Source organism: Onychostruthus taczanowskii, unplaced genomic scaffold (assembly GCF_017590055.1).
Source record: "Onychostruthus taczanowskii isolate IOZ18803 unplaced genomic scaffold, ASM1759005v1 scaffold2, whole genome shotgun sequence".
In the NCBI taxonomy this organism is placed as follows: Eukaryota; Metazoa; Chordata; class Aves; order Passeriformes; family Passeridae; genus Onychostruthus; species Onychostruthus taczanowskii.
The window spans coordinates 5,017,751-5,035,414 of NW_024499239.1; the positions used below are offsets into that span (position 1 = coordinate 5,017,751).

The following is a 17,664-nucleotide window of genomic DNA, read 5'->3' on the forward strand; positions in this document are numbered from 1 at the left end:
TGTGCTACCGAGGGAAGCTTTGCAGTCCCTGCCGGCGCGACTCCCTCGCTAGGTTGAAAGGAAAGCCTTTGCCGGACGCTAACGTAAAATGAAGAGCAGGGAAGTCCACCCGGGAACCGCGGATGAAGGAAGGGACACGGGAGTCTGGCCCACGCTTGCCAACCTCTGCTACGAACTCTGCGCCTGGACTCGGCGGGCCGAGAGCGCCTGCAGGTCCGTGCGCTGGGCTGGCTTCGCATCGCTTCAGCCGCAAGTGCGCGTCAGGGCGCGGCGGAGCCCCGGCGAGCCAAGGTAAGGGGTGCGAGGGGCGAACTCCGAGGGCTCTTACCCCTCACATCATCTCTGACTCAGGCTTGTCTTGCCACCTGAAGCCCTTCGCAGCGTGACGAGGCATCCCTTTACAGGATGGGGGGATGGGGAGGGGCGCAAAGCCTGTGCCCACTCCATCCGCCCTCCCTGGGGGACGGCTTTAGGGCGAAATTATCAAGTAGGCTGTGTCTCTGCGTGTGTCCCCAAGGGGTAGAGCCTTGTGTGCGAAAGGGGTGGGGATGTGGCTCTTTCTAGCGGAGGTTTATTATTATTGGGTGGAGGAGCGGGGAGGGGGAGTTTGCAGAGCAGACAAAATGCGAAGCTCTCCCCGCAAGTGTTTGTGCAGGAGGCGGGTGGACGCAGTTCGTGAGAGACCGAGGTAGAGAACGGTGAGGGGGCGGCCAAAGTGGAGAGGGGTCAGCAGCAGCCAGAGCATGCTCTCCACGCAACAGTTCCCTGCCCTGCCTGCGGAGGAGGAGCGCTACCGGCAGGTCCTCTCCGCCAGCCGGGTAAGGCGAACCTCGGGGCGCTCCCCTCCTCGCGGGGGACCGCCTGGGGACCGCGGGCCGGGGGCCTGGGAGGGCGGCTGGCTCCGCCGCTCGGCGACCCCCGGGCTGCGGGGGGTGCAGCGTGCTCAGGGGACACCCTCGGCCGCAGCCGGCCCAGGGGCAATAATTCCCCTGCGCGGCGCACAGCCTGCGCTGCCGCCGTGGGGCTGAGCGGCTGGGTGCTCGGGCAAGCGGAGGAGGGGCAGTCCCCTTTCCGAGCCCGCCGAGCTGTTGTAGCGAGAGCGGACCCGCGGCTCGCAGGCAGGGACGGAGCCGTGTCCCCCGGAGGCGCGGCCTGGGGGACGGCCGGGAACAAGTGACCTGCTGTGCCCAACCTGCCGCGATGGGGCCGTCCCAGAGCGCTCCTGTGTCGAAACTTGTGGGGACGCGCCGGGGACGGACGCGTTCAGAGGCGCGGGCTGCAGGTGAGCCGCAGCCAACAAGCGCTCGTTGTCGATTTCTCAGGGAGAGCCGAGCGGCGCCCTCGCCCCGCTTTTCTCACCAAGCGAGGAAGATCAGCGGGGCTGCTGTGCCCCGTAAATGCTCTGCCGCTGGAAGGAGCGGGGAGGAGTTGGCCGAATCCGTCAACAGGTCCGGCCAGGATCTGCGGGAGCAAAGTTTAGGCTTAACCTCTGTCAGGGCTGTCACGGCAGCTCCATCGGCGACTGGACTCCCGGGGAGGCGATGCACCGTGACCCCGGCGCGGTAGTCGCTCCCCGGCATCAGCGGGAGCTGGCTTTATCCTTGCGTCGGTGCACGCTGCGGTTGGGTGGAAGGACTCCCACTCCCCTCCCACGGCTGTCCGGCGGGATGGTACCGCTAGCCATCGGGAGGTTATCCTGCACAGGGTCACAGAGGGGGCACTTCATCCTTACAGGGAAAGCCAGCCTGTGTGGTTGCAAGTGTCCGGGGAGCACAGCGCAGGTGTGGTGTGGGCAGTCTCGCAGCACACACCTCTGCGGAGGGATGAGGGGGTCTGCCGCCCTTAGGGGAGAGGCTGCATAAGAGGGGGCGAGAGGGAACTTGCAGGAGATGGCTGCTGCGCTAGTGCGAGCTTGCAGGGTGAGTCCCCTCAGCCTGCCCTTCCCTCCGCTAGCCGGGGCGCAGGTGCGCTGTCAGAGGTGCGGGGGCCGCAGCTGTACAGCGGGGAGACAACGGCGAGCGAGCGGGAGCGTCCGCGGGGAGGGACCGGCCAGGCCGCGCCGGAGTGCTGAGCCTGATGCGTGGCCCTTGTGGAGAGCGCGACGGAGCTTCTCGCGCTGTCACACCGACCGTACGCGACCGAAGTGGCACAGCAGGGCGTTCCACAAGTTTATAAACAAGGCAGTATACTTTAGTAGTATCATTGCTCCACTTGATTTAAATGCAGAGTCCTTTGATGCATTTCATGGCAGACAGTTAATTAACTTAATTTACTAGCAGTCTGGTTGAGATTATGAAACTCTGAAGTGAAATCAAATATCTAGAGCTTTTAATGCATTCACGGGATCTCTTGGGAAGTTTTGGCTTTCAGCAGTAAGAGTATGGTAGTGGATTTTTCCATATGGGTATGTACACCCTTCCTGTGTTCCTAAAAGATGGATCAGTCAGCAGGACTAAATTCTTTTGTTTGTTTTTGTAATGGATGCTCTAGTTGGAGATCTCTGTTATAAGCTTCTTGGCTGCTGTGGCACATGGATGAATGAATGTGTCACTGAGATAGTCCAAACAAAAAAAAAGTTGCAATACAAGAAATTAGAGAACTGCTCTGCCTGTGTCTCTATACAAGCTGGTGGCATCCCCAGAGGACCTTGGGCATCTAGGTTCTGTAGAAAGATGGGGACTCCTCCAGCTGAACAAGGGAATCCTAAACAATGTTTAAACCTCTTTTAGAAATGAAATGCTCATGACTTTGTTTCTCTCCGTCAAAGGCCATTTATGAATTACCCCGACAGGCAGACAGGTCTTTCTGCCTGTGGAGAAGCCTGGACCTCCAACCCCACATATAATCCTCACTCAGCATGCATTTTTAAGGAAGCCACTAGCGCTCATTTTCCTGGGAAAGCTCTCATGGTGGTGAGCCAGGCAGTACAGCACGCTTTCCCATGTTAGAGGAGTTTGCTTGTCCTTGTAGTATCTCATGAGGCCATCAGGACAAAATATTGTTTTTCCTGAGTCTTTTGGAGCTGGAACTATAAAATAGCTGGAACTATAAACTGAAGAAAACATTCACTTCCTTTCCACAAGTCTTAGCTGGCACTCAACTGTATGCAGATAACTTGAGTGTCCAGTGAATTAAAAGTATTGTATGTAGATGGTTGGAAATGTGTCATGATTGGAGGTGTTCTGTAAAATGTGCACAGGGCAATTTTATATATTCTGTTATTGTTTGGCTGTTAATTATGTATTCGATGATGTCTGCAGATACAAGTTAAACCAGGACTGTTAACTGTGCCAGTAATTATTTTAAAATGTGGGTTTACTTGAATGGAGGAATTGCCCTTTTTTAAATTTTTCTTTTCCTGCTAAGCTGATATACATGTTTAGGTCTCAGCACTCCGCTCCCTTGAGAAACATTACTGTTCTGGCTTTGTATTAAGCTCATGTATTGCTAGACACATAATTTCTTGTCATTAGACTCATAGCCAGACAGGGAATGTGTGCCGAGGCTGAGGTGGATAAGCACCTAGACAGAAATCTCATTTGTCAGAAGGAGAATGGTCCTTTCAAGTGAAGGTGAAACAGGCAAGGGAATTTTGGGATTGTTGTATCTGGCAAAGAAATCCAGCAGCTCCTGCTCAACTGCTCTAACCAACAAATGGTGAACTGTAAACAAACCCTTTGTTCACAAGCAGGAAGACAGCACTTCAGTGTGGCTAAGTGGTTGTTTGAGCTCTGTCAATCTTTGCCATGCTGAGGCCCAGCAGATTCAGTTCATTCCATTCCAGGAGACACAATATGAGCACTACTGGCTCTTCCTTAAGACCTGGGAGCTGTGCCTTTTCACCTGGACCAGGAGGCCCTGGGTACCAGGTCATCTGCTTTCAGGCTGAACAGATCATGCTGTTGGGCAGTTACGTACACTGGCACGGTCTCCTAGTGTGGTCAGGTTTTAAAAGATGGTGGTTATAGCAACATTGTGTGGGAAGAGTCCTGTCAGCATGTCAGATATCCTTAGCAAGTGCTTACAAGGCCAGCTGAATGTCTTGTTTCTGAATGCCGGCCAGGGTTTAGCAGGGGTGGATATCAGGCCACTTGCAGGGCAGTTTTAGACTTGCACATGCAGCTTAGGCCCTTTCAAATGTGGCTGCCAGACACCTCCTGATATTTAAATGCCTTCAGGATGAAGCAGCTAAGTAAGCAGCAGGGCTTGACGGGGGCAGTTTGATTACAGTTTGAAATACTGCTGCTTGAGTCTGTCCCAGTTTCTTTCCCTAACCGAAAAGAAATGGACCTCGTAAGTGGCAGGCTGGGTACATAGAGTTCTCCAGTGCCAGGAGAGAAGGGTAGGTGATAACCTGCTGTGAAGTGATGGATTGTCATAGGAGAAAGAAAGGTTAAATCCTCCTTGCAAAAGTCTTCAGACTCAGAGCAGTGACTGAAGACAGTATCCAGGTAGCTCAGCCTGACTATTCTCATTGCCTCTGAATTTTTATTTATCTTGGCCCTCCACAGTCAATTGCTGCCTTGTGAGCAGTGTCACCTACAGCTCTCCTGGGCCTCACTGGGTGCCAGGATGTGAGAGCCCCCCCTCACTTGTTGGGACTGCGGGGAGTGGGGTGGCCCTCACTCGCCGGGAGGCTGCATGAGTTAAAGTGGGGGCAAAGAGGGAAGGTACAGCGCCTGGGCCTTGTCCCTTTGGCTCTCGCGGCAGCAGCCCCCGTGTCCAGCGGGTTGTCCCCTCTCCCGGCCGCGGCCACCTTGCCCGGCTGTGCTGAGGGGTGAACGGGGACTGCTCCTGGGTGCCTCTCCCGGTCCGCAGCCCCGCGGCAGAATACGATGCCGATCGCATCCTTTCCCTCAGTCCCCCGCCCTCTATAAATAACTCTGGCTGAGCTGACCTGTCAGATTCCCCCGGCAGAGCGGATCCCCTGACCCGGGCCGCCTGCAGTGGAAAGTCTGAATGCAAAACATACCGTAGTAAAAATAGAGCTGCCGGGGAGCCCCGCCGGCAGGTCTCCGCGGCTCTCGGTGCCGCACCGGGCCCGGCTCCCGCTGTCCCCTGGACTCTCCCGTCAGCACTGAGAGCTCCCCCTGTTCCTAAATCTGTGTACACTTTAATGCCTCAGTGGTGAATGCTTTTCTTGCTGTCAGATGGAAGCATAATTAATTTTTGCTGTGGAACAGATAGTTCCAAGTAGCGTTTTTAATTCGTGCTTGCCTTTCTAACTAGCAAAGATGAAAGAAATACGAATAATGGTTAATATCCTAAATGTAAAAATAATGAGATGACTGTCAAGCAAGAGATTCTCATTTCAAAAAGAAGTGAGAATGTTGCTGCATCTGATGTCTGAATGAGATTCCATCCTGTGCCTACCTTGTGCAGACAGCTGCTCCCCTGAAGGGACAGATACTCCTCGGCTATGGTTTCAAGCCATTATAATGTAAAGCAGTGCTTGTAACTAAATTGTGCATATATTATTTCTGGTTGTTTTACCTGCAAAACTTGAATATCTGGAGGCTAAAGCCAGCAACAGGCACCAGAAAATGCTGTCGGATGCTGCTATGCCTTGTCCTTCTGGCTCACCCATGTCACAGTTGTTGGCCCTCAGTGCCCTTTGGGGCACAGCCGACTCTATGGGCGGTGGTGGCATGGCCTCGGCCCCCAGCCAAGTGCCACATGGCCACTTGCTCTCTCCCTACCCCATCCTGTGGGATGGGGGAGAAAATAGAGTGAGAAAGCTCGTGGGTCAGGATAAAGGCTGGGATATCCCCTCCTGATTACCATCATGGACAAAACAGACTCGAATGGAGTAAATTAGTTTGTTACTGATTAGTACATGCTGACTGATTCAGATATTGTGAAATAAAAACAAAAAACGAAGCAAGCGTTAAAACGCTTCAGGAAAACACCTCTCATCCCCAATTCCCAGACTCAGCTTCCCTCCAGACTCCTCTCCTTCCCCCTTGTTATCACCGCAGGTGGCACTCAGTCCCTTCAGTGAGGCAATGAACAGCTCAGGGAAGGACTGTGGTTCTCTTCTACTCATCCTCTCTCCAGTGTGGATTCTCCGTGGGCTGCAGTCCTTTTGGGAGTATTTGCTGTACCATGGAGCACATACTTCTCTGACCTTGATGTTGGCACTGCTCTTTCTCATTCTTTTCCTCCTTCTCTGCCTGTGTGTGCGTGTGCCCTGTCTTAAATACTTTTTCATGGAGGCACCACCAACTTGGTTGGTGGGCTCATCTGTGTCCTGTGGTGTGGATCCAGGTGGAACTGGACATATCTAGCACACAGCAGCTCCTGCTCTCTTCTCAAGGAGTCCAACCTTGCAGTCCCTGCACTGGCAGCAGCTTGCCACCTACATGGATGTCCATGTAATTGGGACACAAGTGGTGGTCAGGGTACTCACCAGAGTAGCAGTGTTGCCTCTGTGGTTGTTTGCTTCTCTGTCCCTCTTCCTCTAGCCCCGACTCACGAAGGGTTGAAAATAATCCAGCAGCCGTCCTTCTGTTCCTTTTCATAATTTCTGTCACTAGAGCGGAACCTTTGCATCATCTGCTTGTTTGGGTGCCACACAGTTTACAGTGCTCTGATTTTTTTTTTGAGTTGTTTCCAGCATAAGGTAGATTTTAGCATGTTGACCTCTAGAAACTGAATAGAGGCTAAAAATCAGATACTGACAGAGCTGCTTTTGAATGGTGAAGTTTGTGCTGTGATGGTTCAAGCTCTGCCCCTGGGGGACAGCTCCTGTAAGTCAGTAGGAAAAAAGACTGTCAGGTTGCATCACTGCAGGTGCTCCTGTAAGCTACTGCTCTTCCAGAATTGCAAGGCCAACTTTTTCTTGTAAAAGAAGTGTTTTGTATATTGAACATTTAATTGATCCTCACCTAGTCCTTTAAGGGAAAGGAAGTGAATGTAGAATTTCCTTTTATTAGGACTGCATCAGATTTCATCTACTCCAGTTAATGTGTTGTAGTTCAGGGAGATTCCAGTATTCGGTGTACGGTGCTCTTGCAATCACTGGTTAATGATTGTCAAAGTCTGTCTTTCCCTTCTTCTCTTCCTAAAACCTTTAACACTCAATTCTGCCATGTACAGACCCCGGTGTTTTAAAAACTAGAATCTTTCAGAACTGATTTGTTTGATGCCAGAGAGAGATTTCACTTCAGCACTTGGCAGTGATTTAGCAGTACTAGTAACTGCCCGGAGCAATTCCTATTACTGTTCATCACCTCAAAAGAACTCCTATTTTCAAAATAGCCTATACTGTCACTCTGATATTATTGAAAATTTCTTGATAACATCAAAGATTCAGGAAGCATTTCCTAAGAAAAGAGACTCTCATTTTCATCCTTTTCTGCCTCTGAGTGAAGCAGTGAGAAACTGGTTATGTGGTCCTTGCATTTTTCGTCTCACTAGTGATTTCAGAAAGCAGACAGGTCTTTCTCTGGGAAATAAAACCTCTGGTAGGTAGCACTGAGGAGTTTTCCACCCCACATCTCTGAGTCCTGCTGCTCTGCATTCATGTAATAGTGCAGCAGATAGCTGTAATACACAGTCATGTTTTCTCCTGACTTCTGTGGGACACTGGAGCAACATGGACATGTCTTCCATTGCTGCTGCTTTTGCTGTCAAATTTTTGCTGGGTGGATCATTTTGCCTGTGTTAAAGTTCTCCTGAAACCAGTGGCACCTCAAGATTATAGAAGCAGTACAGGCTACGTTTCTCAGGCTTTTCCCAGCCTCCTGCATTTTCACATCTCCAGGAAGAAACACAGACAGCTGAGCCCACCTTGCCTTAACAGCCTTTCCTTTTTTGCCATTATTGAATGACAGATATTGCTGTGAGATACTTTATGGTTTGAAAAAGCTAGTTCTGTGCATCTGCAAATATTGCCTAAATGGATAATATATCTGAAAGAATATTACTGTAGAGTAAGTAGCTATCTTTCTTCTTCTCTTTTTTTTTTCTCACAGTGCCTTTTGATAGGCAGCAACTACATAACAGAAGAATTAAGTAGTAAATGCCTTTTCATAAGCTTTGTTTTGTCCCCGCTCAGCCATTTTAAGAATGTTAGCTTAAATAATTTGTAGCGCATGTAGATAAGCCTGGAAAAGAAGTCTGAAATTATGATTGAATGTGTTTAAAAATTATTAACAAATCCATTTCCCTATAAAGTAAGAGATGTGGAGTAGTGTTGATGGTAGTCTGGATGATTTGAGAATCCAGATGGTTTCCATTTGCTTTTTCCTTATCATAGATGGGATTATTCTATGACTCTTGGAGTTTTCCAAAGAAAATGTCAATGGGAGAAAATCTGGCATCTGTTTTAGGGATGACAAATTGAATATTCCTAGCCATAAATACAGTAGCATTTTTATTATTTGATGAAATAATCAGACTGTTATTGTTTCAGTGACTTAGAAGGATGTTTTTTTCCCATAAATCTTTATATGATCCATAAAATTCATTATTATGTAAAAGTCATAGTCAAATTTATACACCAATGTAAGTGCCTTGTTAACCCATTTAATCTTGAGTGTAATAATTTAATCTTAATCTTTTCTGTATTGGCTCATTTTTTTTGTAAATTCAGCAGTATTGAGTAGGTTTAATCTCTGGTCACCTTTCCAGTTATTTCTGTCTCAATGTCCTGGTAGTTTTGAAAAATATTCTTTTCTTTCTTTATTTTCTTTTACTGAGGCAAAATGTTCAAGGATGACATGTTTCTGAACAAAGTGGTATCCTACTGAAAAATGAATGAGTCACTTCTAAATTTTTTAGGTAGTAGCTGATTGACCTTTGTGACATTGTGTAAACCCATTTTCATCTTTGGGAGGAGGTCAAATAAAAATCCAGCTATGCTGAACAGATAAGGCTTTGCTTTAACACTAAATCACATCTGTTCCTTTGATTAATATTGCTGTTGGCCTTATCTTTGGTCCAAGGGTTAGTATCTTTTTTAATCACAAGTCAGAAAAAAAGTCAGTAAACATAATACATTCAAATCCTAAATTTTAATTTCTTCTAGGTAGATGTTTATAGCTGAAGAATAATTTTTAAAATGAAAATTAATAAAAAATGCATGAAAGATAAAGAGACGAATGCTTTTAAAAAGACTTCTGCAATTTTTTAGCTTGCATTTTAGTTTACCATCCAGTTAATGTGATTGAAAGCTTCTGATTTTAAATGGGTTAAGCAATTGCATAATCAACAGTAGGCATTGCACAGAGGGTTAAACCTACTGATGAGGCATTAACAGGAAAAAAAGGTATATCCAATTATGAGCTCTAGCTACCTTGTGTGGGATGGGACTTCTATGCAGGCAGTGGGTAACTGATACACTGAATGTGAGCCACAGGACAGGCAGGATTTCTTTTTACCCTTTCTAGTTTTCCAGGCTTGAAAGATTCTTTTAAGAGGAGGTTTTCCTCTAGCAGTATCCCTTCACCCCCTCAAAAAGTTTCTGGTTTTTTTTCAAATTTTTTTTTATTGTCAGAAAGTAGGCCACTAAGATTTTTCTGTGGGTTTTTTTTTTTTTTAACGGTTTTCAAATTTGCCTTTCTTATGCTAATGGATCTTCTGCAGACATCTGCTCATTGAATTCCCAGCAAGGCAGGAACCTGAAGAGGGTACTGTGTTACTTACTCCCTGTTTGATGGGTTGTGATTCTCAGCAGTGTGTAGCCAGAGGCTTGCCATCGCTGTTCAGCATGCTTAGCTCAATGCAATGAACATCTGGGTAGTCGGGAAAGCATTAGAATAGTCTCTCTGTGTGTTCAGAAAAACAGCACGGCACTGTGGAAACTTCCATGAGTAATTTTGCAAGCCGTAGCAACTTAAAGAAAACTAAGAACCCCTAGAGCATGAATTCTGCATTAGTTAAAGAGTACTTTTCCCCAGAACAATTTCCCACTGCTTGTGGAAGTGGGCTGAATGGGTGTTCGTGTTCTGGCACTGAGAAGTATCAGATAATGCTAACCATAGTTGAATCCTTAAAATTACTGCCTTTTGTACACACTTCAGTTTTTAAAAAATCCCTGCTATCTTCCATATGTTTACTGAACCTTGCTCATCTTATGAGGAATGGCAGCATCACACATCTTTGCCACCAGCTGTGAGTAATAAAGGAGAACTTAGAAATGTAGTAAGTTTGCCATCAGCTGTACTGTTTCCTAATCTCAACATTCTTGAGAATTCAACTAAGTTCCATTGGGAATGTGGGAAGTATCCCCATATCAGTGAAATGATAAATAATTGTAAATATGTACAATATATAACTAAGTATGTAAACAATTAACATTTATGCCAAAACAGAATCATTATACAGCAGCACTTCTTTTTAAAAATGAAGGGATTACAAAATATACTGGTATTTAAGAGTAGCATTACTGTTCTCTAGTAATGATAAATATCCTTTTTTCCCTGTTTTCTAGTTCAACTGAAGACTGATTTGTGCTGACTGTATATCTTGGCTAATGGTGTGTCTAGCTCTTATTTATAATGAGATGGAGAACAGTTATTGGTATCACACGTGGAATCCATGAAAATCCTTCTTTTCCGCTTCCATCTTTTGCATGAGGTGTTAAGCATAGATTACCTGTAATGGAGAATCAAGGCCAGTACTTTGCTTGCCAGTAGCTTTCTGATGTCTAAATAAAATATTTTTAGGGAGACCAATTATTAAATTATTTATGTTTATTTTGATACCAAATAGATGTTTTTCAAAGTGCCTTTATAGTCCACTACATTGCCAGGACAGAACAGTGTATTCTTTCCCTAAAGAACTAGATGAAATGAGAATAAACTCAGAACTCCAAATTGCCTGGCTGCAGTGCCTGTGTCTGAATGGGCAACTTACTTTCACCTCCCTCAAAGCCTTCAGAAAGGGAAGAATGAGTTGTGAAAGAGAAGTTGCACCAGAAGCAGGCTCTCAATTGAGAGACTGTAAAGATAGTAAATTGGGTGCTGGCAACACCACCGGCAGCACAGTGTTTATCTGTCACGCCACATAAAAGCAGATTTGGAGGTGCATGTTGGTGCCTCTGGCAGAAATGCAGAGTGGGGGTGGGTTGTGCAGGAGGTGTCTGCAGTCACACTGGACGGCGCAGCAGGCACACAGCAAAGGGGATCTCGCTTGGTAGCAGCAGTGGTTTCCCACACACAGGTGAGTGGAGCACCTCAGGTGTGCCTTGGGATTTGGTCTCAGCAAGTTTCTGCTGACTCGCGCAAACTGAAGCTGGAGCGGCATAAGAACAGTGTTGTCACTGAACATGGAGAGACATACCTGCATGTCACCTTGACCCTTATCAGCTTCTCCTGCATAACTCCTCAGTTACTCAGCTCCAAAATGGTTACAATGGCTCACAAAACTGCTGAAATTATTGGGAGTCAAGAACTCCAAATTTGAATGGAAGGAAAGAATATCACATAAATATTTCTAAATCTGAATTGGTGACTGACTTCTGGTCATGCCCAGTTTGATTTTTGCAGCACTGTTTCCCAAACTGGATTAAAAACAGCTTGAAAAGTCTGTTGAACAGAAGTGGTCATTGGGTCTACATGGTAGTGTGAAAGGCAAAACATCACATTATTTTATACCTTACATCTTCAACACAAATGAAACATCACTGACACAGTTACACCTTACTTATTTTAAGTGAAAATATACATCAGGAAGATTAAATGTGTTTCAGGTTTATGCTTCAAGCAAAAGAATCTGGCCTCTAGCACCAACCAAATACTTATTTTGGAAAGATATGCCCAGCTTTATATAACATCTCCCTTAGTGGGGATTGTTGTGGTAAGACACGAAATGATGACACAGACACTGCTGCTCTCGAGGGGAACAAAAAAGAAGAAGAACTTTATTTTCTGACTCCAACATTTATAGTTTTCCAAAGGTGACAGTGGATTGGAGGGTGACAGTGCCCCCTCTCCAATGCCACTGGACAGACCAAGGGTCCATCAATTCTCTCCACCTCCATGAAAGAATGCAAAACATAGGGTATTTACAGAACTGTGTGTGAGAAAGTTTGTTGAAAGAATGTAAACATCAGAAGGCTTAACAAAGTTTTACAAAATCAGGGCGACAGGGGATACTGTGTATTTGGCATTGATTAGTTTCATGGAAGAGAAAGGAGGTCTGACCATCAAAATTAACTTCTAATGAATTATGTCAGCAATTTGTATTTTGTCTGAGGATATGGAGTTCCGTGGGAAAAGTTACAAGATTACAGTGAACTTGAACTATCAGGAAAATAGTGCATTTTATTGGCAAATAACAACTTTGTGATAATAGCATGCTTTTCATGTTTGCTGATTTGCTGTATGAAAAAGGTTGGTTTTTTGGGTTTTTTTCCCTGCCTTCTGTATGAAAAAGTGTTTGGGTTCTGTTTTTTTTTTTTTTTTTTTTTTTTTTTTTTTTTTGCTGCTTTACTGCATGAGAAGTTTTTTTTTCCCCTCTAAATGGCAGTATTTCCTTTTAGAATAACTATGACACTACTGTTCCTCAATTTGTGTACACTAGAATTTGGGTACTGCTTGTATTTGCAGACAAAAGCTGCTTAGTATCCAGTTTCTTATGCTACCTTAACATTTATTTGTCAGGGTCCATTTCAATTTGGCTCTCTAATTCCTCTAATACTGAAAATGAAATATTTTGCAATTTTTTGCCTGCATGTGTTTTTAACATGTGACTTTGTACCTTTGGAGGATTTATCTTACACTTTCTACTTGTTACAATGACTATTGAAGTATGGTGTTAGATTTTTTTGACAATAAAGTAGTCAAATGGAGGTGCATTGCTGACTCCTAGTATTCATGTAAACAGGACAGAATTGGTAAAAAATGTAGGCCATTTTCAGCTTCTCTTACTCATTACCAGGCCTTCGAATATTATGAGTTGATCAGAAAAGGCTGTGAGTAGGGTTAAATTTTTATATATATGTAGTGTTTTGTGCTTAAACATTGACACTTCACATGTTCAGTTTTTGCTCTGTAGCCATAGCAGGTGGGAACCATCTTCCTCGTAATGGCAAAGGGAAAGCTGTAATGGCTGGTATGGTCATGTCAGTCCAGTATCTAGAGATTTAAGACTGGCATCATAAAAGTAGATGAAATCACAAGAGCTGACAACTGAGCACTGCTTAAACATTAGAAGAGGAACAGTATCAAGGATATGGAAAGAGCTGCAGATAGTTTTCATAATCTTACATAATTATTGCTTGGCTGCATAGCAGATTCCTCAGTGGCATTATGAGGATGGCTGAGGACAATGGCATTAGGAGATGACCTGTGTACCGCCCCCTGACATTCTTTCTGCATTTCATGGTAGTACTTCCTTCCGTTTCTTTCCATTACAAACACTAAATAATGCTTTGGTGTATGGCTTGCTCAAGATGCATTAATGCTTCTGATCTAGGAGGTGTCTTCTACATTTCTGTGTAGAGACCCATCGTGCACAGAAGATAATAACAGTAGGCAATTAGCCCTAATGATACATCTTTATTGGGAGAGCATCTGTTCGTTCTGTGGTGACAACAGCAGGAGATATTTTTGTCAAGTGCTTATACCATGATTCAGGCTGTTTCATAGACTAGTAACTTAGATACTTTTAGTATCTAAAAGGAAAATTGCATGCTGCCATAGTCTTTTCACCCATAAATCTTAATGTAATCTGTCATTTCTCTGATTTAATATGACAGGCATGTTACTGAAATGACAGCCATGAGATCAGATTCTTTCCACGTCTTGCAGAAAATAAGCTGTGAATTTTGGTCCAATGAATTCTTAGTCTTTTTGCTGTCAGATGGGACTACACACTCTTTTCCATCTTACTTTTTTCCTCCCTCTGTGGTTCCAGAAAATAAACTGAGCAGTCTGATCCAGCAGTCCTAGATAAACCTAGACTTTTTGAAAAAATACACACTGAAATTAGCTCAGAATTTCTTTTTAGTCTATTTCCTTTATTGCAGTCATTACTGAAAGAATGCCACTCAGGTATGCAGCAGTTAATGTAATTTTGTTAGGGACAAAACTTCTTAGCTGTCAGAAGAAATTATCTGATATTTTTAGGCATCCTCTCTTCTGACTATATTCTTGTCTTGACTATATTTAAATACAAAACCTGTTTGTATTAAAAGCACATGACTTGTTGCCTTAAAAAACAAATGCCAATATTTCGTAATTGTAGTGCACACGATATTTAATTCTAAAAAATATTTCTTAGACTGAGTTTTCTAATAACACTGGTTAGAAGAGAACTTGCACCAGTTCTTCAAGTATTGAGAGTATGTTTTAGTCCAGTGCTATAGATTTTTGGCTAAATCTATTTTCTTTTGAAATCTTTAGCATTTAGAGTTGATTTCTTTCAGTGGGCCTTCAAGGATCCTGCTTTTAAGTCTTCTTGACCTTTCCTTGGAAAGGGAGATATATGTGTATCTACCAGGTACCTCAGTCTTAGAGACTTAGGAAATGATTCAGAGAAACTATTAACTACACTGAGAGTTGAGGGAGACTGGTTTCTTCTCTCAGCCACTAACCTAGAAGCTTGAAGTGAGCCAAGGAATAAGCATTTTGCACCCCTGCTTCCTTCCATAGGCCCATTTTTATCTGACGATTCCATTATTTATGTCTTTAGTCTATTATTTGTTCCTCTATTGCATTATTCATTAGAACTGAGAGAACAAAGCACATCTGCAGTTTACGCAGATACCATTGTCATACTAGAGCACTTCAAGCTGGTGCATGTATTCTTTGTGTATTGCAATATTTGATGGCAAGAGGAAAAGAAATACTGTCAGGGAATATACAAACAGTATGTGTAATGCATTCATGTTTATCTATATGACACTTCATTAAATTCTCATTGTTGATATAGGAACCAGCAACACCATCTCTAGTTTTAGTTCATATTCATCAGAGAAATTGACAGAAAAAACTTAATGTGGATGTTCAAGTGATGGAAAATGGTAATATTGGGAAACAGGAAAAATTAATTTATGCTTACATAGTCACTGATGGTGATTTAAACAGGTGTATTGTTTTTCTTTTCCCATAGAAGGGAAAAATACAACATACTGTTTAGTTGCCTATAAATATTTACTTTGCTGTTCTACAGAACAAGCAATTCATGGTGCTTAAAGAAGCCTCTCTAACAATACAGCATTCTTTTCTTGAGCAATCATTAAGAGCAAATTTGGATACAACAGCCCATTTTAAAGTCTGTGGCAGTGAGTTGTCAATACAAAGTTTGAGATTTATTGCTTTCAGGAGTAAACAAGAAAGAAAATGTTCGATGTTCTCATTTAGTATTGAACATTTATACAAAGTAAGTAGTATTTACAATGACAGCAGACTTTGGAAAACATTTCTCACAGAAGCAGAGAGTCACCAGAAGCTCATTGTTTTAATTAGCATATATTTAATATTTCTGCTAGGTTAACTCTAAGGTTTATATATGACAATGGTGGTAACTGCTGTCAGTTAAACACTTGTGCTTGAGATTATTAAGATCTCAAGCACAAGTGTGCTTGATTATTCTGGAGAATAATCAATGTCATCCACAATGGTGGTAACTGCTGTCAGTTAAACACTTGTGCTTGAGATTATTAAGATCTCATGGGCCTCCAGAATAATCAATGTCATCCCCTCTTCACAAAAAGAATCAAAAAGTGATGATGGATATTGTTTCTGAATGTTTTTTCAAATATTTGGGAACAAAAAATTTGTTCTTTCTTGCTAAGTTTTTACTCCTAAGACAAACTCTTTGTGGAGTCACAGGTCAGAATTTACTTTGTATTACACTGGGTAGAGTTGGACATTTCTGCTTGGGACTTGCAAGAAGTGCATCTCGGTTAGGAGTAATTTCTTTAGAAAAATGAGCTGGATCTAAAATTTGTTTTGTCTTGAAGAAACTATGAATCAGCTCCTGAGTGCCTTGATCACTGGGCTGTGTAGTGATGGTCCTGCTCCTTGTTGTCTGGCCCAGAACAACCAGGTTCTTTTTTACAGAACATCATAATTTCAAGGCGTGGCGTACTCTGATTCAAGAGGAGTCTGTGTTCATGTGGTTGTGATAGTCTGCTCAGTTGTAGATCTGATTTTTTAACTGCTTCAGGCAAAATAGGATATTGCACTCAATTGCCCCCTTTCCTGTGGGAGCACTGCATCTACTGCATCGTTGTCTGTGCTTTCAGAAATAATTATGGCAGTGTTTTGGAGATCTGTGTTCATAGCTGAGTTGAGTTATTCCTCTGTTACCTGTGCTCAGAACTCACAAGGGGACCTAATATAGGCTGTGCAAACCCAGGTTGTGGAATTCAGGGAAGCCTGCTATGAGTACAGCAGCTGAAGCTGCTGGATTCCAGCATTACCAGAAGCAAAATGTCAGGCAGACACTGAAGACTTCAGTATGACAAGGCAGACAAGTGTGGACTGTGGGAAGTCAAGCAGGTATTGTCTGAATGTCACATGGATTGAAGTTCCTAATATTCACCTAATTCCTTAACTTTATCTGTGACTGAATGTTTTAGATGTCAGTTGTGGACAAGGACATTAATTAAGCTGAGATACCCTGAAGTCTTGGTTTGAAACATTTACTACTTCTGAATAAGCTGCTGATTAAGAAAAAAACAATTCTGACAACCAGTTAACTTTCTGCAATATTATTTATATTTCTTTTGTTGTGGAAAATGAGGACCAGATTACAGACCTTGTCATCTCACTCAGACTGTTTCAACAGACACTCTTTATTTTCATCCTGAGCTGGCTGTTTCAGATTTTCAGATAAATCCAACATCTTTAAGGTTACTATCTTGCTTGCTAGATAAATCTAGTAGTAGGATTGTGTTGAGATTGAATCAGTGGAATTGGAGGAAGACTATCAAGTGAGATACTACTAGCAGCTCACACCATACCAATCCCATATGCATTTTCAGTGTTAATGTCTTTAGTTTGAGCAGTGGAAGTAGGAAGAGAAGTCAAATGGGACAGACACTGCACTGGATGAGTCTCTAAGTGGTTAGATGACGTGATGCTTAGCAGGTGTCAGAAAAGACACATACAACTTGGTCTGCAGTTATAATTATCTAGTAACCAGGGGCTTCAGGAACAGTTGATAATTCTGTTATCAGCAAGGAAAATTTCCTTCCAAATAGTCTTTGTGCCATGCTGGAACAAGAGGCGTTGTAGAATGTGATGGAAAATTATTCTGCGAATCCTACTTGTGCCTACAGTCTTTACATTCAAAGCAGTAAATGGGACTGAGATTGTGGGGTGGTACAAATCCAGTCTCTGTGCAGCAATTCCTTAAGAAATAGTTCAACTTTGGTTTGTGCCAGTCTGTCTGGTGACCTGCTCTTTACAGAAAGGCACGTCCAGCAGAGCCAGCCAAAGGGATAACCCACAGAGACTGGCATTTACAAGACTAATATAATTTATGTTGTAGACTTCAGTCTCTTGAGCTTCTTTGGGGAGAGGCTGTCAGGGTAATGGATGCCTTTACTCTGGTGTCCTGACACAACCAACTTTAATGTGATTGATCTTCCTGACAAAGAGGATAAACTATTAGTCATCCTTTGGGAAGACACTGTTGGGAATGAATAAACTTATCATCCAGTTTCACGTTATCACAGGGAAGATTTTATTTATTGGCCTATTTTAA

At 43.6% G+C, this 17,664-nt stretch overlaps 1 protein-coding gene across 2 annotated transcripts in view; it reads left to right on the forward strand.

The window, feature by feature from the left end:
• The first annotated feature begins 599 nt into the window (after positions 1-599).
• CORIN (corin, serine peptidase) overlaps positions 600-17,664 on the forward strand; it is a 133,836-nt gene continuing 116,771 nt past the window's right edge. For both annotated transcript variants that reach the window (XM_041403035.1, XM_041403034.1), the window contains exon 1: positions 600-818. In XM_041403035.1, the coding sequence (XP_041258969.1) occupies positions 744-818 (75 nt within the window). In that variant the 5' untranslated portion in view covers positions 600-743. The remainder of the gene's footprint in view (positions 819-17,664) is intronic.